Here is a 23,050-nt window from a genome sequence, read left to right as displayed (position 1 = left end):
GGTGAGACGCACACACACACACATGCACACACACACACACACACACACACACACACACACACACACACACACACACACACACACACACACTGTCTCTTTAAGGTTATGAGTGAAACCCTTCTGAAAAAAAAAAACCCTCCAAATGTCTATCTCTCCTCGGGATGTCATGTGGGGCTGTTAAGACGCGACACCTGTCACAATCACCAGACCTTCCTCATCCCCTCCGGGCCGCAGGAAGCGGCCAAGGTCAAACTCTTTAAAGGAGAGGAAGGGAGAAAGGGGGAAAGAAGTGACTAACGGCGGACAGTCACAAAGAATCAGATCTGTCATGTTCAAGCTGTAAAACCTCAGTGGAGTCAGAGGCTGTATATGCACCTTCAGTACATGTATGAGCATTACATACGGTATCGTCCCAGTGCGTACAGTAAGCATGTCATCTTATTTTGCCTTGTAATATTTCTTCAGCTGACATAATTAACTTTCCGCACTAATCACTGGTCTACTCATGTTACATTAATCAATCAAATCAACTGAGCCATGTGGCTTGGTCACAAAAGCTTGGGAACTGACATACTCCAACTCCTCTTTATTTTTGTTGAGTGTGTGGAGTACTGCTGAAACCTTTTCTCACTCCTCAACAGTCCAATTTGTTGCCTCCTGTTTCACATTATGGGATGGCAAGGGAACAGGCAGGACTCTATGGATGGAGGAGGAAGGAGGGGAGGTAGTGGATGAGGAGAAGGAAGGAAGCATGAAAAAGCATCTCAACGTGGTGAAAACCTGGCGTTACTTTAACCTCCTCCAGCTGGACATGTTTTGACAGCTGATGGGCAAAGCTTCATATTATGAAGAAATTTAAAGAAAAATCTCCTTCCTCACTGACAGAGTCGCAAGTGTCCGAAACATTCGGAGAACACAATGTTTTGAAATAGCCTCAGAGAATCTTAGCTTGATCCTTTCTGTGTGACACGGAGGTCGAGCGTACTGTAGGCTGCTAACCAAAGGCACTTCCTTGTTTTGACTCGCTTTTTCATTTTCCCTCCCTCTTCTCCCTCTGACAGAAAAGCCTGCCCAGGCCCAGGCTTTAGTAGATAATGACATCCTCTCCCTGGATTAATTGTGAGGGACACATTAAGCAATGGGGCTGACACTCCCTGTAATTAAACTGTTCACACCGACGAGTTCATACTGGAACACTTTCTCCTTTCTCTCTCTCTGTGTGCTGCTGGAGCTGTGGGCCTGTTTAGAAATGGAATGAGACGTTATAGTGGCGTGTTTGCGAGAAAAGTGACTGTAGCACCTTGTAAAATTTGTGGGCTCCACCTGTGTTCATAGAACTATACAGGCCAGAATATAAAACTTTGATCTATAAATGAACCCACACCTGTTTATGGATTTAAGAAACACCTCAACTATAATTACTCACATTCAATAAATGTTATGTTACAGAAAAAAAAGAAAGCCGAAACTTCTCGCTCTGTCCACTAAAGGCTCTTTTATACTCCACTTTATGTATGAAAACAGATATGTCCAATTCAAACATGCGCTGCCCTCATACTGCCATGACTGCTTCATGAAGGCAGAGATACAGCCAACATAGAGCACCAGAGGGCAGAGTCAAAACTTTCAAATAACAAATGAGGCAACATGGAGAAGGTCATAATAAACCTTTTAATGGAGTTAGGGTTGTAGACAACAATGGTCTGTGAGGTGTTAAAATCTTTTCATTTAATTTCTTTTCACTATTTCACTCATTTGTTCTGTTCTGCCATTTTTTTATGTCTTTGGCGTCCTACATTCTTATACTGCTTCAACGACGCTACACTGCCTCCATGGTCTTCAGGGGTACTGCTCTGTTCCGTCTGTATCTGTAAGCTTTCAGAAAATGTGCACAAATACAAACGAAATAAACAGAGTATAGACAAAGGGCTCCATCCGTGTCCATATACGTATCTAATGTTGAGCATAAATGAGCCCTTAGCCAATAAACATTTGTTTGTAACACAATTGAAATGACCTGTGTCTACAGACCATTAGTAATAGTTCCTCTTGTGTCCATGTCCTCACAAGCCCATGTCTCTTGAGAGAGCCCTAGTATGTATGGATCTGGGTATAGCTATTGTGTGTGGCCCCTAGCTCCAAACAGCAGGTGCTAAACAGAGGTCAAAGAAGTGCATCACAGAGAACAATGCTGACTGAAAAAAGGGTGCAAGGGACAGAGTAATGGAAACAGCCTTCCTCCCATAGCTCATTTAGGTAGGCTCATGGTAAATGTGTTATGTGTAAAGTTGTTTTTTAAGTAAATAAAAAATGAGTATGTGTGATTTGGAAAGGAGGTGAGAAGGTACATGTGTTTGATCTTTATCTGTTTCTCCCCCTTTTCATTCTGTGTGCCGCTTTCACACATTACTGCCCAGCAATGACCTTTTCAGGAACACAGGCATGTAGCCTTTGCAGTCATATCTCATATTGAGCTCCCTAATGCTCTGACTGCGGATGCTGTGCTTGCTGCTACATCGCTCCTGTCCTTGCCTGCCTGCTTTGCTATCGCCTCGGGGCCGTTGGGGCCCTCAGCACTGTCCACTAAAAAAAAAAAAAAAAAAAAAAAGGAAAGAAAAAAAAGCCATCCGCTGTAATTGAAGAAGCCACTCTGATGTGACATGCACATGCGGGCGTGCAGAAAGGTTTGCATGCACACTTACAAATGTGCATGACAATGTACACACATGCACAGATGCACTGTATAATGCACACAGCAGCTGAGTATATGAGTGCACACACATGTACACACACACTGGTCACAATGCTCTTGTGTAGAGGTTATTGGGGGGTTGCGAGGACTCCCGTTTACACACATGCACTCACGCGCACGCACGCACACACTCACACACACACACACACACACACACACACCATGAACCAATAGTTGCCCTCTGACTCTAGACGACCCCTCCTGTGCTACTGAAGCACTCAGCTCTTCTGCTGGTGTTCCTGTGTTGCTGTTATGGGTTCCTGTTCAGGAGCTCAGGGTTCTATTGTTGTGTGACAGCGGTTCCTGTGTATGCTGTCACGGCCTGCTGCTCCCTCTGTCTGCCTTCCTCTCAAAAGCTTCTTCTTCCTTTAGCTTGAGTTTAGATTTGCATCTCGGGTGGCCTCAAACCCACTTTACTGTATTATTTACACAGCAAGACTGATGAAGTACTGCACTGCATTGTTGTCTTGTAAATTGAGTTTCAACTGCCCTGCTTTATTGCAGAAAATGTTGAGGCCACGCTTATTTCATGTTGTTAAAACTCATTTACAGTGAAATTAAGTTTTAATAAAGTAAGGTGTTCTTGCCAGTAGTTTGCAAGTTTATATATATAACATATTTGTTTGTCTAAAAGGTAAGGCAATAAAGAACATTGGAAGAAAAAGGTAACTGTTAGAAAAAAAGATGACCCTCGTTTCTGTCTGGTCAGGTGATACTGAAATGATGCTGCTATATATTAAGATGGAGAACACATCCTACATGATTAACAGCAAGCCTTCCAGACTCAGGTTATCATTACCACTCCAATCTGTGCTGTTTGACTCTCAACAGGTTTACTCCCCACCAACCACGCTGCTGTTGCAAAGCACCTTGGGTGTTCCCAAACTCGCCCGCTGGTAACCCATTACCTAGACATACGGAGACAAACGGCACGAAGGTACGCAAATGTTGATGCAATCAGGTTGCGAAAACATCTCCAGGGCCACCACACATACCCCGTCTCTCTCCTCTCTCCCTCCTTCCCCACTTCTTTTAATCTCTCCACCTCTCCTTCAATTATCGCAATGTCACTACCACCACTGGGAAACTTTCCTTTTGGTGAATTAACAGGAAAAGAGCTTTGCAGCTGGTAAGTCGGCACTCTACTCCGTCATTGTCATAGCGGTGGCTCTGACAAAACAGTTTGCGTACCTGCTTAAGTATTACAGAAATTAACACCTCCCTTCCAGGTACAGTAATCAACGGGGTGACGGGAGACAATTAATTAGGTCCATCTGCATCACTGCCTTTACATAATTAATGGGGCTCATTACTGAACCACTAGTATGATGTGGAGCATGCTAGCACATTCACTAGCTCAGAGCATGATAGTACGAAAAGCATGAGGAGAGTGAAGACTTTTGTTTGTTTGTCTGATTTTTTTACAGATCTCCCTTTGGTTGACTAATCTGCAGTGTCAACTGCAAAATCTGTCAGAGCAGAAAGAAATGCCACCAACATACTACATAAAGTGAATGCAAAGATGCATACTTTACTTTAATAGTATTATTAAACTTCTGCCAAGCAATGGTGAAAAGTAACTACGTAATTTGTTTCCATTTAGTTATGTACAATTTTAAGGTAGTCATGGTTTTGTATTTCCATTTTCTACTACTTTTATTCCACTATATTTCACAGCCAAACATTCTTCTTTTCATTATATTTAGAGCTGTATTTACCTTTCAAATACATATTTTACAAACAAAATATATGATCAGTTTATAAAATAGGATATATTGTTAAAGATTAAACTACCAGAAGTATATGAAATAATTAAAACCTTGATCAAAGACAACATTGAAGGGGCATCAGGTGGCTCAGTGGATAAAGCAGGCGCCCCATATATGAAGGCTGTGTCCTTCCCGCAGCCCCGCTCTCTCCCCCTTTCATGCTACCAATTTCCTGTCCTATCTTATAAAGGCAAAAATGCCCAAAAATAATCTTTAAAAAAAGAAAACATTAAAGTCCCAGTGAAATATTACTACATCAGTATACAGTAGATCATAACACTATAACACTAACGGCAGTTACTCTGCATTAAGAGTAATTTCACTTTTGATATTTCAAATACATTTTGTTGCGAATACTTTTTCACTTTTACTGAAGTGAAATTAGGTAACTAGGGGGATTGCTACTTTTACTTATGTAAAATTCACGAGTACTCCTTTCTCCTCTGCTGCCAATTAACAATCTAAACAACCTCACCTCATCATAAAGTAGAATATAAAATATTACGTACATGAATTTAAAAACATTGGTTGTAGCAAGGATGGAACAAGAGCACACTAGCTATGTAAAAGGTGTGATGTCTGCTATATATGTACATAGAAGTGAGGAAGTGTGCGTTAAGTCTTAAATATTTTCAGTTATTAAAATTCCATAATTAATGTGTGAGCTGATGCCCCCTCTCTCAGCTGTTATTCACAACACTTGAGGCTAATGATCTTTGATGGAAACTAATTCTTTTCCTTCCTTCCTGGGATCAAATTAAAGAGCACACAGGTAGATACATCCTTGGCTCATTCACCCTCTTTGCTTAGTCGCTAAGCTCCATTGCTGACATCTTAACCTGAGAGTCATATTTAAACCTGGAAGCAACTCCAATGATCATATGGCATGGAGGAATCTATAATATAAAGTTAATTGGTGAGAAAGTAAAAATTAGATTATGTTTTATGACCGCCTTGTGAAAATTACAAGTTTGATAATAATAGGCCATTTGCAGGTTGGTTATTGAATGTGAATTCTTTTTTTATTGTTTCAGTGCTGGAGGGAGATACAGCATCAGAGAGATTTTGCTGACTTCTGAGTTACAGCACAGCACATCCGGAAAACTAGTTTTAACTTAATTGATTATAATCATCTTTTATTTTGTTTTTGCTTGCTTTGAACTGTTGTGTTCCCACCTAGTATAAACAGTGGTAAAGTCATGTCACAGAAATACATGAGATATTGGTAGTTCTGCAGCCTACAAATACATTTCCTCCATTATTGCCCAATTTCATAACCTGTTTGTTATGTATCAAATGTGAAAGTCATTTTTGTGGATAAACAATGACTAGTCTGCTTGTCTCACTACTGTGTTTTCCCACTACAGCTGATACCGCAGGTGATGTTACCAGCAATGACAGCTACGGTCCAAGAGACCCTGATATTTCAGACACAAAGTAGAGCTGGTCAAGCACGGCGCACACTGGCTGACACATTTCTAACTTGATTCTATTGAAGGTTTCCTGACTGATGCACAGTCAAGCAGCAAATTGTAAAAATAATACCAAATACCTCTGATCCAGTTCATCCAGAATCAAACCAGGACTGCCTGCAAACTGCTCTCAATATGAGCTGGTGGCTAGCAGTTAACAGTGCTAATAAAGCAAACAGTACTAACAGAGCTAACCTAAGGGTGAACCAAGGCTATTCAAAGAGGGCTAGGACACACTCTTTGACCTTATAGGAGCTATGTGGTATGACAAATGTGCGATGTACCTGGAGCTGCAATGTTGGAAGGTTACAACAGACGGCACTAGAAATAGAGTTATGGTGTCCGCTTTTTTTCACCCTCCTTGGATTTGCTGGGCCTGACAGAACTTTTTGGATTTGATTTTGCTGTCAGACATAATTCTGAAATGTGTCTTGCATATCGGGTGGTCAGCTGTTTCCCATCCATCAATCCATCCATCCATTCAACCATCTGGGTATGCTCAAATGGATGGCAGCCAATAAACATTAGACCATTTTCATTTACAGAACATTTGTTTATGGTCTTTTATTAAGGATCTTTTCAGTAACTGCGGAATTGTAATTCTCACTTGTATATTTCTAAATATAGTCCTACCTAAGGCCGACTGCTGACGCCTCCATGAAACAAATCATTAATTTTTTAGAACAGTGCACGAGCTATTGAGTCTTTCGGCAAGTGCAAACCAGATTTTACTGCGCATGTGTTGTAACCCAATGGTATGATGCAATATGTTGCTGTGACTTCTCTTCCACTATTCCCACAGTGTAGGTCCACTTGTTATCTGCAGTAACAGAGCACAGTCCAGAGTGACTAACATGAGCCAGACTGGCTGCCACAATAAAGAACAGAGAAGTTCTGGTTATAACAGTTGTGGCATAATTCTTTGCTCAGGATGCCATTACTCCATGTTGTCTTTATATAGCAAAAGGTTGTTTGCGGCTAATTTAATGCTCTGAATGTCATTTACAGCACCTTTAAAGACTTCTCTGGGTACTGCAGAGACTGCTGCATGTTATAACCTACATTAAGCTCTACATTAACCTAAAAAGACTTTCGCTTGTGAGTCTATAATTTAGTTTCCATTTTCAGTTGCCCCTGTCTGGCACCTGACATACAACTGACATCAAATTAGTCTAAAACAAACAAGAAGTATTCACAGTTCCCACTTGCCCCAGATCTGATTTGTTGAAATGTCATACTTTTTGCTTTTTAAGAGTGTACTGTTCAATAACTTTCTAAAATTGGCTCAATATCAGACTGCTGCTGTTCCTGTGAGTACCTTGTTTTCCTTCTCCTCATCTCTCCTCTCTCTAACTCAGCTAATGAAGGCCTTGTGGCCCACTGTTATTAAAATTACGCCCTTGCCTCTGATATTAATTGGGTCCGTAATAAGGAATGCGTCGGATTCATTATTTAATTGCAAGGGCACATTTGGAATACAGTTTCTGAAATGTATTTTTAATGAAAAACACTACATCCTGACCTAATCATATCAACCTTATTCTATCTAATTAAGGATGCAAAAAATCATTAGAGTTGCAAAATATTAGCTTCAGCTCTGTCGGGCTGCTCCTTTGCTCGCCTTCATGAATATATTTTTTTCCTGTCTATGATAAATAGTTAATGAGGGAAAAATGACAAAAATTTGCATGTAGGCAAATTAGTCTAATAGGGATATGTCTTTGCTGAGTTAGGAAAGTGACCCTTTTCACAGGAGAAATTGTTACAATAATTATGAAATAATGGCAAGGCCCATCTTATTTTGATGAAAAATGGCCAGCTTGAATAATGTAAAAATCATAAAATGCAATAACCTTAAATTTTCATCATGCTGGAGAATGTGTTAACGTGTTGGCATTTTATCAGTTTAATAACACCAAATTAGGGACAATATGAAGTATGCTGTAATTGTTGCTGTGGAGGGAGATATGCAGTAATGCAAGGATGATTTAGCAGTGCCACCACAGCAAGAGGCCATCAGCAGCTAAATGAAGCATTTTCTTAATCACAAACTTTGGGGGTGTAATTTCTTTCAAAGTCTCCAAACATTGGGAGGTTCAATTTTCTCCCAATAAACAGGTCCATCACCATCCCATTAGTGTAGTCACCTCTCGGAGCCAGGGCTGCAGTTCATTAAGGCTTACAAGACAGGTATAAAGAAAAAAATACATAAAACAGCATTTCTACCCTTTTTTACAGTATGCAGTAAATTATGGATAAAGGAAATCTTATTTCACAAGTTTAGTATTAAATTGTAGGACAGTTTTCAGTAAAATAAAAGTGTCCCTTTTTAGGATTTCTATGATCGCAGATAGTGTGCAATAAAGCAGCAGATCAACACAGTTCAAAACTAACTTGAATGAACAGCAACTGATTAACTGCAATCATAACTTACAATTGTGATTAATTTCACAAGATACACCTGTATTTATTAATAGTATTTAGCATTTGAAACACTGTCCATCAATACTTGAGAATTTTTATGTGAAATTTCTGCCTTTGGTTGTGTTTAGATTGCCCCTACTTGATCATGACAGATTTCTTTATATGGTCATCTGCTCCATGCACACTACTGCAAGTGTTTACATTACATAGCCTACACTGCTACATTTAGCTACACACTAATGTCAGGGAAACATGTAATCTTGGTTGGCGATTATTTCTCCGATATCGGACCCTATTCCTGCATTAACATGTCCAGTTGTGTTTTGAAACTTTTATGGGTCATTTTAACAGGAAAAAGTGCTGCTAAACACAGTTATTCCCTGTGAGTACACTGCTGGTTGCTGATGTTCTTAATTTCTTGCCAATTGCACGTCATATTCCTGTTGGAACATGTCTTATTGGGGATTTTTAACGGTAGAGAGTGCCGCAATTCCTTGTTGCAGTCACTCTGCAGGTGCAGTGACATTGCACCAATGCTAAGATGAGGAAAATCTGGAAACCTGAGCAACTAGAGCAGACTGGGCTTTTTCAGGAGTGGGGCTTGAAGAGACAAGCACTAAAACAAAGTGTTTTGGACAGATGGTAAATACAGGTGTTCCAGCACAAACAGTTTGAGGAAAATAACGTGTTTTTTTGACACAAAAGCATGTAATCATGTCCTAGTAGAATCCCAAAACACAAGTAAAAACCTGACAATCAGCATAATAGGTGCCCTTTAACTACTTTGACCGTCACACAACATGTTTCGGATTAGTCAAGTATCTTTTTACGGCCCTGTAAGACAAAACAGTACATACACTCTTAACAGCCAGTTCATCTTTCACATGAAACTGAGGACTGACTGTAGTTTCTGGTTCCATTTAAGCCCTTTACAGTCGTATGAACTTGTAAAAGCAAAGAGCAAGGGAGTTAATGAACACGGAGAACACCGAGCGATGTGTGCCACTAACAAATCCTGTGGAATAAATTAAAGGGAGCTGCAGTTTGATCGCTGAGTTCCATTTCCCTTATCTCAACAAGTCACATTTTCAATCACTATGCAAAGATTTTACATCGGGTTCAGGCTCGGTGCTAATACACTGCCCTTCCTCGTGTCATCACCATTGACCTACGCTGGGCTGTCAAACATGCGACAGCTTCTCCCAAGCAATAGTAATTTCATGGGGACATGCATTTATGCTGGAATCCTACATTCCTCCGTGACACCATGCTGTCCACATTAAGAGAATGCCCAGCATATGCACATGTATGTGCCCCAGTGTGTGTGTTGATTGAGCAGTCTTTCTTTAATGAAATATCTTTGGAAATTGGTTTCCACAGACTAATCAGGCAGCCCGCTAGCCGAGTTTCTGTTTTGGTAATTATCTTGTACTAATTAGAATGAAGCTAAAGACCTCTGAGATGAATTCTCAGCTTTCTGAAATGTAACTAAAGAAAATGTAATGATATAAAATGAGCCTATTCTATACATCCTCTCAGATGCAACATCTTCGTTAAAGTGACCAAACTGGAAGTGTTATTGATGAAGGCTGTGATACCAGCATGGCTGCTGTTAAATGTTCATTTCAGTATTACCTTCATCCAGTCTTTCCTTCAGAAACCTCCCATGGTTACAGACAGCCAACTGTAATTCCTCCCCCTATACAAAGACCAATCTAACAGAGCACTATCAGTGACCTTTTGGCTCATTCTCTCGTTAAGTAAACATCCATTAGCCCAATTAATCACCAAGGGTTTGAGGGGAAGAGCATCGTCTGGCCAGACAGGACAGGCTGCTTACCTTGCGCCTCTCCCCATTGAAGCCTCTCCACTGCTCTGCCTTCTTTACAATGTAGCTCAGCTCCTGATTGGACAGCTCCAGGTCCTGAGGAAGGAAGTACGTCCCCTCTCTGGCTGTGAGACGCTGAAAGACATCCAGCATGCGACCGTCGTTGTGGAATCTGAAAAGTGGAATGTAAGAGAAGAAGTGAGGAGGGTGTAGCAGGAGGGACGCCATACTGAACTGCTGTCTTTCTCCTGTAAAGGTCACATGGGGTCAAATGTTAAAGCAAGGAAAATGTGCATCTTTACCTTGTGTCCTGGTGGAAATTGTGGATGTCTAGCTCTGTGGCTTACTCTATGCCAAAAAGCTTTTTTTTTTATATTGGCTGGCTTACAGGTCAAATCACAATGATCCCAACTTGCTGGAAGAACATATGAATCTTCTATTGATTACACAAAGCATATTTGCAGTGTGACGCGCTATAAAAGTCTAATACATCAGTACAAACACAATGAAAGAGCAAAAGGAATCAAACAAATTGGCCTGTGAGTGGGAAGCACTTTGTTAACACAAGCTGTAGCAATGTCTGCGTTTGGCTGCGTGTCTGCGTGGTTGTTGTACATCTGTTACTGTGTGGGAGTCAGATCCTGGGATACTCTTCAGTGTTAATGCCGAGCTTCAAACATGGCAGATGCAATGGACGTGCTGGTTGCAGCTGTGTCTGGAGAGACCAGCCTGAGTCACAAGAAAACGTTCGGCGCAGCAGAAGGCATATTGATTCATACCTCCAGATGAGCATACAGCACCAAAGTGTTGTTTTTCTTTTGCCACACAAGGGTGCATGCAGCCAACCCCTAAAAAGAATCACCATGTCTGTAAACAAATGCCTTGGCTGACCATCAAAACCAGCAGACCTTGTGCCCTTCCATAGAGATTCTAGCCTGTCAGAGGGTAATCAACTCTCAAATAAAACCAACATCAAGGAGACGGGGATTTATACAAGACGCTGGTACAGAGCTTTGAACTCAGCATCATTCCCCATCACTCTTGGGAGAGGGATGTTTGTAGAATCTTGACCTCAGACACAGGAATAGCATGTATTCATTTTCATCCTACACTTGATTTGTGCTTCTCATTCATTTATGCAGCGTCTCTCTTGGAGGAATTCACCATCTTTGCATCTCTATGCTTCAAGACAGGCTCATTTCCTTGCAGTTGGAAGTGCCCCGAATGTAGGAATGTGTTACTTATATCTGGGGTTTGACCTGGATGATAATGCTCTCATCAGCTCCTCTTTAGTGTAGAGGTCACCTTAAGGACACGTGTTAACTTATAGAATACATTTTGATGGAATATTTATGACGACATGACCATGGTGGATAAAAAGTGAAGGATATTTTTGTCTGGGAAACCTGCATATATTACATGCACTGAAACTGAAAGAATTATGCAGTGATTTCTATCTTTGACTTTGCTATATATATCTAATTTATTGCCAAACAACAGGAAAGTGTCCTACCCCCCAATCCCATGCAAATACATATTGATTTTAGAGGATATAAGAGCTAATCAGGGCATGTTTCCTTTAAGAGAAGGTGATTAATGAGTGATTTTGATATGGGGTTTCACTGCCCAGCCAGCTCTCATTCTGAATGCATCAAATACCACTGCTTGGTCATTGATTTCAGCGACAGACTACGATTGCAAAAACCACCTTTTGTAGTGGTATGATACGCCACAGGTCAGACATAGGGCACCTGTTGATGCAGTATGATAAAATGTAAATTTCCTGCAAAAACTAAGTGTACTTTGAAAAGATATAAGGCATTTAACAAGCATAAATTGATAAGCCATTCCAGAAACTAGCGTGTCGTGTGGACTTGACCGGCACTGACCAAACGGCATCATTTGACAAGTTGGAATGAGAGTTTGTTGCACTGCCCCCCTACTCCTGTGTCCCTATTTAAAATGCATGGTGTATGTAGATATATATACACACATGCAAACAAAGAAATTATGTAAAGGAATTTAAATTAGTTTTCTTTTCTTTATAAGCTCTGAACCTTGTCATCTTTTGGATGTAACTGCACCACTATCAATGTAACATCAATGTTTCTGGTGTTTATGAAGTTTCAAAGAGGATAGAGATGTGAAACACATCACTGATGTGTATATTTGCAGCCAGTGAAAAAAGGCTGCCTAAAATGTAATTAAAAAAGGATAACAGTCCATTCTATCTATACATATAGCCCGAGGCATTTTTTTTAGAAATAGGTCACGCTCTGTGTCAGAGCCCCTTCCTTGCAGCCAATAGGAAACTGTAACCCATAAAATTATCAGCCTTGCTTCAGCCTTGTGGCCTACATTCAATACAAACCCGTGTGGCGGCTGAGTGGCAGAAGTCATTATTCCCGGCTGCTGTTTTAATATTGTCCATTTAGCTGGAGCCCGATAAGCGTCCCGCTTACTGAAATTAGATGGCACCCTCTCCTCGGCCGCCAATCTCAAACTGATTAATTCAATAAGGGTTTTCTTACATTTTGAGCTGTTAATGGAATTTGGTCTTATATGAGGGTGGGTGAACACACCTTGGATGAATACTGAGTTACATTATTCAGTAATTTATCACCCGGCCTCCTACTTTTTTACTTCCACGCTGCAAAGAAATGATGTCCTTCTATTATTTAAAAAGTGCAATAGTCATCTTTTAAGCTGGAAATTTGGAATCAGTGGTTCTGCAGTGCATGTTTAAGTCCACCCTCCCATTGCAATGCAGTGCCAATCTCCTGTCATTTTATCAAACAGAAAAAAAAGGCAGTGTGACTCAACATTAGGGACCAGAGTTCTCAGGAAGCTTCTACCAGCTCTACAGAGGACATTAAGACTTAATAGAAAATTTTGTTAAAACAGTCTGAGGTGCTAAAATATAATACAAACCTAGTAAGTAAATGCTCCAGCATGAATGACCTCAATCTGCAAGACGTGAGTGGAACACACAGGAGTTTGTGTTCACCACCATATATATGCAGTTCGTTTCAATATGTATGCAACCTGCAGTGATACCAACCATACAAAACATTCAGCCTAATCGGATAATGTAAGAGGGTTATATGTTCACGCTATATCAAAACACATCTAACTTTTGAATTAGAAACGCTTTCAATTTTTCAACCAATTGCAGAGTATGGTATGTTCAAAAAAGGCAACTGTGTTGTGCATGAGTGTGTATTTCTGCTTTTGAGTCTGATAACTCTATGTGTGTGCGTGTGTGTAGATGTGTGAGGTTGATGCATAGCTGCATAAGTAATTCCATGCGACTATAAAATCAAAATGGATTAGATCAACATTGGTTTTCATTTTCTGATGTTTTTTTTTGTGCTTCTCTGTGGACAGAGGAGGGAAAGAAATGGTGGATGGGGTGGAACATGGCACGAGGCTGCGGGGGTGGAAGGTTTGGAGTTATTTCTGAACGGGTGCTCAAAAATAGTAGGCTGGTGAGGGCCGTAGTGTTTTAGAAAGCGCCTTCCTCTTCATTGGCAGACTGTCCCTACAGGCTGCATCAATTCAAAAATACCCAAATGATAATTCCCAGCTAGAGCTGTGTGTGTGATGCTTTTCAGCCATCAGGGAGGTCAGACACAGGGCTCACTGAGATCCACTGGAGATCCACTGGTTCCAGAACTGATTTTATTTATGGGCACATACTCTCAACTGTGTTTTGCCTTAGTGATACACCATGGTACTTAGGTTGGTTTCTGTCATAGTTTGGGTGACAGATCAAAATTGGGTGCACTTCATTTTCACCAGAAGACTGACACATAGAAAGTAACGTTGGCCTTGTTCAGACTGCCAGCCCACATCACACATCCAGACTGTATCCAGAGTGCATCCTGATTGATTTAGAATGTCTGAACAGCAAAAAAATCACATGATTTTTGCAAATCAGATTCAGATCACATATGGAGATGGTTGAATTGTGATTCCAATTGAATTTTGACAAATGCATCACAGTCCAGACATTCTAGATGCTCATATTGGATTTCAAAGTGTCCTAAGTGTCTTTTGTGTCACTCAACACAAAAGAGTGACAGAAGTGCTGAGCAGAATCCAGGCTGCTACTTGCAAAGCAATATGGAGGAGTTTGTCTGGTGCAACGGAGGAGTTCTACACAGTAACTTGACAGTGTGATTATTTTGAGGGAAAATGATGGACATCTTTTTCTCATACTTCCACGTTGGAAAGCCATGGGGGAAATCTGCGTTGGAAAGCTGTGTCCTCAGCATATCTATGTAATTACTGATACCTACATCTTACAACAGCAAGCCATTCAGATAGGTTGATGATGTACGGACACACAAATCCGATCTGACTACTAACAAGTACTAGTGCAAACAGTCTGTTTTAAGGATCTGAATGAAGAAATTAATCTGTTTTACCTGTAGTCTGAACGCAGCCTTTTCTTGTCACATATGGTGACACAACAACAGACATAACTCATTTAGGGTCTCAAACAATGCTCTTCTACATGTTTGAGCTAACAGCAGGATTTAGGGCGCAAACAAAGTATGACCAAATATTTACCAAACTATTTCAAACAGTATATTTGTCAAGCAACGATTGTTTAAAAAATTTTGAAAACATAAATCCTTAATCTCTAGGATTAAAAAACAAAAACTTTCATACTATTCTTGTGTTGGCTATGGATCATGTGTTAAATTGCTTGTATTTACATATCTAAATGAACATATTTTTAATGTATTCTTGATTCAGTGAAAATTTCTTCCATACAGAAATGTTGCTGAGATTTTAGGTTGCACCTGACTCATGCAAGTTGCTCCTTCATAATCAAGGTCTTTGGTCAGCAAACAAACATGAAATATATTCTCAAAATATATAAAACAAATATTAGAATTGGATGAGGTCATCGTCTGCCTATGTGTCTCACCTGAGCATGTTAATGGTGAGGATGGTGATGGAGAGCAGGAAGAGGACAGCGTAAAGGAAGAGGGTGATGATCACTCCTGCTGCACCTGATTGGTCAGCGCGATAGAAGTGCCAGTAAAGCTTGGCTGCGTCACCCACCGGTGTATCTGGACTGTAGGCAAGACGCTGAGGAGACAGAGATTGAAAGTTAAGAAAAAAAGAAACAGACAGATCTATAACTGTTATGAGGCTGGACATTTGCAATATGGGGAAGCTCTTGCCCATGGACAGAGACTGAGCAAAGGGAGATCACATGATGGCTCAAGGACCAACTTTCAGAAACTGGTCAGCTAGTGTTCCTTTCACTGTATATCTTATAATACTGACATTTTTAAATCACAACTATAAGTTTTGAAATGTTTTTTTAGTAATACTTAAAAAATTGTCAGACACCATTACAATGCCATTAAACAAAGATTTCATTCAGACATCACCTCGCCAGTCCAAATTACTCAATGACAAAATCCAACCCGCTGCCAAAATAGACACCCATCTAACCTTGCACATTTTCTTTCTCACCCTCTCCCCTCCCCCTTTTTTTGTAATCTAAAGTCACTTTGCCAAGATAAAGTGAACTCCTATTTAAAGTGCACAAGTGTCCAAGTTATTTTTAAGTGACTTACCCCGAGGACGGCGTCCACTGCAAAGACTGCCAGGGGGTCGAGGACTGTCCACACTCCCTGAGCCATGATAAACTTTGACGTGAAGGAAGGGAGTGAGCCAAATATCTGTTGACAGCCCCATCTGATCAGAACCAGCAGGAACGTTACTGCGTTCAAGGTCAGGGGACCCACCACCACCATCGCCAGCTCCTCGCGGGTGTGGAGCAGGGAACTCTGGTATACGAGGTCCACCGTGTGTGCGTGGAACTGGAATCTGGTGGCAGAGGAAACAGGAGGCGGGTGATGTGCTGTGATGTGGGCAGAGTGTGAAGTGTGTGCACGTGTCAATATGTGTGTAGCGTGTTTGTGTTTGTGATGCTTTGCAGCTCAAGGGCAAGTGGTTCCAGCAATTCACACACTATGTTATATTGTTTGTGGTTGATTCTGTCATATTTAATTAGTTTGATGACAATTAACATTGCAATTGGCTGTTTTACTGGTAAGTGCTGCCTCTGTGGTAACATGTGATATGTAAAAAGAACATTTATCCACACTTTTGCTAAAATAATCTGAATGTATATCAAATTAAACAAAGAAAAATACATAAAAAACTAAAAGACTCTACAAGTAACACCTGTGCTGTTAAGAGAAAGAGCTTTTGTCAGCCTCTTATTCTAGGTTAGACTCCCCATTTACCGCAAGCCTCATGAGTTTCTTAATCTTCCCATCAGTCAGGAGGAGGTAGAGCCAGTGGTGGGAGAGTAGAAGTCCAGTTTTTGCTCATTAATTTCCATCTGATTTGCTCCAAGAGTCAAGCGTCTCTCAGATCCTGTCCATTAATCTGACAGTGGAGGTCCGTTGGCGTTATATCTGAAGCAAATCTCCGAACACACAGATTCAATCCTCCAAAAGTCCTTTTGAAGCACAGAGATTAGCTCACCAAATGACCAGTAAAGATAGAAGAGTTTAATGTTATTTTTAACACTCTACCTTGCCAGATAAATTGCACTGCTAAATCTCATTCCAACAATGACAGGGGAATATTTCATTTATAGTGAATTTTGATATAATACAATGAAACTTTCCACTTCAATAAACTGTAACAGCATTTTGACATTGGCAGCATCATTTCATATGAAATATTGATGGTCATGATTCCTTATCAAATCAAATTTGATGTCAACTCAAATGTGGCATTTGAAATTTCAAAACTGCATTTGGCAATTATGTAATGGCTTGTGCATGTGGGGTGCTTCTTCTAGGAAACATAGATCTTGATCAGTGGTGGAAAGTACGCAAGGACAACAATGTACTTGTTGTTGTTTACTTTATGTCTTTCTACTTCACACTTCTACTCCACCATGCTGCTAGCTACTTGCACTTTTCCCTGCACACTATTTAACTGACATCTACAATTTTAAAAGCCTTTAAAGAGCATATAATGCATGTAACAAAGCAAACTTCCCACCAAACAGGACAAAGAAAACTGGCCCGATCTGACCCAGGCACAAAGACACTACTTACACACTGATGCACTAGCAGTAACAGTCCACTGTGTAGGATTAAGCGGCATCTAGCAGTCTGGTTGCAGAACTGAAACTTCTACTCTATGCCAAGCATGTAGGACAACTACAACTCCATGCAAACGTGCAAATGGCCCTATGCCAGCCAAGCCAGTGTTTAGGTGTGTCCATTTCAGGCTACTGTAGAAAAAAGATAGTGGACTCTGTGGAAGAAGACCTACTACATATGTACATCTAAAGAGGTCATGCTAAGGTAACAAAAATACCACGATTTTTATTTCCAGGTGATTCTAAACAAATGAAAACATTAAGCCCTTTCTGTCAAAAGATGCAATGAATCTTATACATTGGACCTTGAAGTAAAATTTTGAAAATCTCAAAATAATTTCAAACTGTTATATATATATGTATGTATATAAAAAAAAATCTGCAAAACGAACCTACAAAAAAAAATTAATTGATAAAAAAAAAATAAAACAAGAAAGGAAGAAAGGAGCGCTCATAGGTAACTGAAGCAGCATTGGGGCCAGAGATTCTGTTGCTCCTGGGCACACTTTGCTGTCCGCTGATGTCCGAGGGAGGATTATGGGGAAGGAGGAGGCAAAGGGAGACAGAGAGACAAAGTAAGAGAGGATGGAAAAAAACAGAGTGAGAAAAAACGGAAAAGGGAGGGAGGCCTGTCATCACACCAGCCACTGTGACTGTCACTTGGCCTCTCTCTCTCTCTCTCACTGGGCACCGCCAGCTCTGGACATTGCATGGAGAGAGAAATGCTCGGAGGGAGAGCAGCAGATTTGGACATGTGGAAGTTGTCATCCGACGTTGACCCCCTCTGTTTTCGCATTTTTGTTTTTTCTCCTCCTATCCACCCCCTCAGTCCATCTTTTTTTTCTTTATCCGCCACTTTTTTCTCCCCCAGCCTTAACGCATGATGTTTGCACCCCCATGTTATTGTAATAAAAACCTGCTTGTGTGCATGTTTGCAGCCAGCTTGTTTTATTGTGATGAATTAAATCAGCACCATATGCCATTGAGATGTGATTTAACAGTTCCGTGGTATCTTATTGCTGTTTATTATCAATGCTGTGTACCAAATAATAACAATAAATTCCTTCCAAATAATGTAGCCTTTTGGGACTTAAATCCGCGTGGTGAAATCAACAAACTCCCCCAGCAATGGTTTGTTAATATTGAGAGAGTCTTGTTAAAATGTTAATAGGGGGATTCTAAACAGATGATTTGGGCGTATCCAGTGTGTGTGCATGGTTGCCAAACCACACTCTCAGACACACTGCACATCCTTGTTTTCTCCTGCTCCTTAACCCCTCCACATCCCATTTCACAACCGTACTTTGCATGTGTGCTGCCGAGCTTGCATGCATGTGTTGTTTGTGAGTGCATGTGTGTGGATCTACAATTTGCCTATGTGCATCAGTAATCCATGTATGTATCTTCCTTCTATGTGAAAGGATTTATGTCAGCAGCAGCAAAACGTGCGTTCATAAAGTGTCTATGTACTTCTGCTTTGTGTGTGTGTGTGTGTGTGTGTGTGTGTGTGTGTGTGTGTGTGTGTGTGTGTGTGTGTGTGTGTGTGTGTGTGCGTGTGTATCCATACGCTCACCCCCCGCCCATATGAGTGTGTGTGTGCGTGCAGGGTGATATCAAAGGAAGCAAACTCACTTGTTGACAGGAACTGCTATGGCCTGGAGGTAGAGCCACTGGCTGCAGTAATGCAGGTAGAGCCTCACAAACCACATCAAAGCCAGCAGCAGCATAATGAGGCCGAGCTGCCGAACGGAGCCACGCCAGCTACTATGCGGCTGTTGTTGCCGCGGCAACGGCAGGCCCAGCTCGGACGGCAGCATGCGTAGTGCCAGGCAGGCTCGGTCGGACAGGCGTGAGGGGCAGGAACCAGATCCAGTTGGCGCTGATCTGTTTTGAGACAGAGGATAACCAGACACACCATGCGTTACTACACAAACTATACAATTACCATACAACCTTTTTTTCTTTTCTTGTCATTCTAACTATATTTTTTAATGAAGCTTTTTAAAGGGGACCTATTATGCTTTTCTTTATAATCTGTCATATAAGTATATATGTAATGTTACAATGTCATATTTTTATTTTGGCCAAAGTTTCAAATGAGTGTTGGCAGCCTATAATTCGACATGGTGCAACATGCTAATGTCAGGGAAACATGTAATTTTGGTTGTCAGTGTTGTTAATATCTCCCCGATCTTTGATTATATTCCTGCTAAAAATGTTCCCTTGTGAAGATTTTGGTTTTAAAGCTTTTATTGGTGATTTTGCACTGTATCAAGTGCTTTTATACTCTTGTTACAGTCATTGCTGTGCTACAGGTATACTGCTACATTTAGCAACATACTAACATCAGGGAAACATATAATTATGGTTGGCGAAGTTTCTAATTTCTCCACAATACTGGATTTTATTCTTTTTGGAACATATTGATTCATTAAGATTTTTGTTTAGAGGCTTTAATAGCTGATTTCTAAAGGTAGAAAATGTGCTATACTCTGTTACAGTAATTCCCCCAGCTGCAATGAAGGTATAAAGAAGGGAAATCTCTAGTATAAACGACTGAAAAACGCTAACCAATCAAAGCAGACTGAGCTTTGTCGGGAGGGGCACTTAAAGAGACAGGCATGAAAATGGAACGCTTCTCACAGAGAATGAATACAGGTGTTCCAGCAGGGTCAGTATGAGAAAAATCACATTTTCTGAACATTAAGCATGTGTTCTAGTAGAAACCCAAAATGCAAAATAAGCATAATGGATCCCCTTTAAAAAAAATAATGTACGTCATCATTAAACTTTTAAATGTCTTAGGATAAACACTGTTTTTGTGTGTCTATCCTTTCATTTTAATATTTTGTATTAAATTTTCAGCTGACTTGAATACAGGGTGCTTAAACAGTTCCTACACATGGGTGACAGTGTCAGTAACGATTATTCAAATAACAACATGCACCCTGTAGACCTCAAGAGCTACAAACATAAAGGTGAGTTACAACACTAGATGTTATGTTTATGTATGTTTAAATTCAAATTGCAAACACTTCTTTATCCATGTATTACATACAGTATTAAAGTGTATTTTCTTTTACGATCATCAGATGCATGCAATAAATAACAGGTAGGGAAATGTAGCATTCAAATTGAAACACATTCACACATGCACACACAAACAGATAGGAATCCCTTCCAGCGGTGCTCAGCTTCCCTCAGCACCTCTGCCTCCTCTGTGCCGCCCTTTGTCAGGCCTGCTCAACTATTCCCTTTCATATGGAGGGCACAGATGGAACAGTGGAGGCAAGAGGAGAGGAGAGGAAAATTCAAAACGTTACAATGGGCTCATAACAGCCACGCATAAAGAACTTCATACATACCACATACAACACTGTACAGCGTGTGTCTGTGTGTATAGTTAATTAGTGTGTATAGTTACATTGTGCATACAAATCTATTTATTATACTTTGAACATATCAACACAAACAGACACTGATGACCCCAATCGTCTGGCTGGCAGTAATTAGACGAAGGCTAAAGTAGGTGCATACAGTGGAGCTATGGTTAGCATCACAGAGTGTGACTTAAGGCCTTTGCCTGTGGACATCCCTGTGTCTCACCACTGTGTCCCAGAGCACAGTTGGAATTCACTTTGTAGTGTGTATCTAGGGAAAATGGTACACTGCCTAAAGACGAAAAACAAGAAAAAAAAAAACAGAATCAATTGTATTGCCCTCCTTCCCTCCTCCCCTCACCAAATAATTAGTCTAGACTTAAATCAAAATGCAGCATTGTGTTTTCTCCTGCTTGTATTGCTGCTGAAATGTGAACCGTCACACGTAGCCGCATTTAAAACAAAAAGGATCATCTTTCCTGTTCCTGTGAGGTGGGCACAGTCTCTGAAGTGTTAAATTATTTGAAGTTATCAAGTTCCTTAGTGGGTGCACACAAGAGCAGCGGTGTAGCGCACAGTACACGTGGGAGAACTCAGATTCATTCAGAAAAACGCACAGTCAACAGTTTGGGATGATAAATATTCATAGCTTGGCTGAAATAAACTTGAGCAAAGAGGATAAACATCTAGCATGAAAGTCAGCTGCCGGTCAGTTCTTTGGCTGAGATCTTAAACTACAGCATGTAGTCCTAGTGCTGCACTTCATTCTGTATATTTCCTGTGTGAGGTCGCTGAAATACTCTACATACAAGATAATGCATGCAATAGGGATGTCAGGAGAATTACATTGCTTCTATTGCTTTTTCATTAGATGTAAATTAAATCATCTGAAGGCATCGTTTACTGTTTTTTTTTTTTTGTACTCTAATATTAATGTTACGTGAAAAAAGCAGTATGTGATAAAGTAACAAACTGACCGCTCATCAGAACAGGATGCAAAATCCTCCATATCGATGAATGACACTGGCAATAAGGATAATTTGAAGTCACTACTCGGAGTCTTTGGAAAAAACGATTACAAGAAGCAACATATGACAGTTAAGTTTCACTGGAGATGTTGCCAAAATAAATATGTTTTGTTCCATGTCAGTGCAAGCAAAACTAAGTACTGCTGTGACAGTATGATGTTGAAATGTGTGCAATTCCTGTGTCAAGTGTCTGTTTTTACAAGACTAACGCAAACAGAAAGATGATAACATACATGCAAATGTTTGTCTCTGCTCCTCTATCGTGATTTTGACAAAGGGCCTCCCGTTCTGTTCTGGGCTTTATCACAACTTGCTTCACCGTGTGCTATAAAACTGCTTTCTGCACGTCTGCAAAAGTGGAATTACGGAGTAGACAAAAAAGCTGTGTGTCACAGACACAAGGCAAGATGTTACCCTGTCAAGTGACATTAAACGAAAACAGCAAATACAACCTGACGCCCATCTTTCATATAATGAAGATATTGATGATGCATGAAAGAGGAGTATTTTTAGACGTCTTCGTGTGGCGGCCGCTTCCAAAGGAGACTGGTAACATGATGTGAAATCTGTTATCACCACTGAATTGATTTCATTATGGCACCTCCAATTACAAAAGTACAATGTAGAAAAAGAGGCAAAGGCAGGGGGTGGAGGTACAGGCTTTTTTTATCTTGCAGGAACGAAGGATGTTTCACAGCTTGTCCCCTGAACGACTGATAGCATGTGGCGTAGCGGGCCCTGAGATGAAACTAACCATTTCAACAAGCATGCATTGGCACATAATACAATATTTTAATTGTACATGATTCTGTGAAATCTGGGCCAGAAGCTGTTCCCTCATTATCTCAGTTTTGATATGTTTGTTCTCCATTCCCATGTCATCAAAGCACGTCGCAAAAAGACTCATCCTTCTCCTTAAACCTTGCCACAGAGTGCCAAAGCCTGTAAATCAGATTTAACTACCGTGTATCTGTCAACCATTGGAGCAAGAACCATCTCCTGGACTGGTTTTCCCAGGCTGTGTCCCTTAATGTTGAATGGCATGACAACAAACGGGAGCTGTGCTCTTAAAAATAGCACAAAAAGAATAGCAAGTACAGGCAAGTATTAAACCTCTAAGATGGCATGGGTAATGAGAGATGGAGGGGCGGGGAGGAGGAGACGAGTACAGTGGGGTGTTACATTTTAAATAGCAGATTTATGATGGGAAGGCTCCAGGGCCGAGGAGAGTGAAGGTAACCCTCAGA

General features: G+C 40.6%; 1 protein-coding gene across 1 annotated transcript in view; it reads right to left on the bottom strand.

The window, feature by feature from the left end:
* Window positions 1–23,050, bottom strand: part of ofcc1 (orofacial cleft 1 candidate 1) — an 84,877-nt gene that overhangs the window by 16,547 nt on the left and 45,280 nt on the right. Inside the window, exons 17-20 of the mRNA XM_042510890.1 lie at window positions 19,028–19,279; window positions 15,846–16,098; window positions 15,185–15,348; window positions 10,258–10,417 (exon numbers count right to left, since the gene is read on the bottom strand). Of these exons, the coding sequence (XP_042366824.1) occupies window positions 10,258–10,417; window positions 15,185–15,348; window positions 15,846–16,098; window positions 19,028–19,279 (829 nt within the window). The remainder of the gene's footprint in view (window positions 1–10,257; window positions 10,418–15,184; window positions 15,349–15,845; window positions 16,099–19,027; window positions 19,280–23,050) is intronic.

This window comes from Plectropomus leopardus, chromosome 21 (genome assembly GCF_008729295.1).
Source record: "Plectropomus leopardus isolate mb chromosome 21, YSFRI_Pleo_2.0, whole genome shotgun sequence".
Lineage (NCBI taxonomy): Eukaryota > Metazoa > Chordata > Actinopteri > Perciformes > Serranidae > Plectropomus > Plectropomus leopardus.
This window is presented reverse-complemented; position numbering and strand designations above follow the sequence as displayed.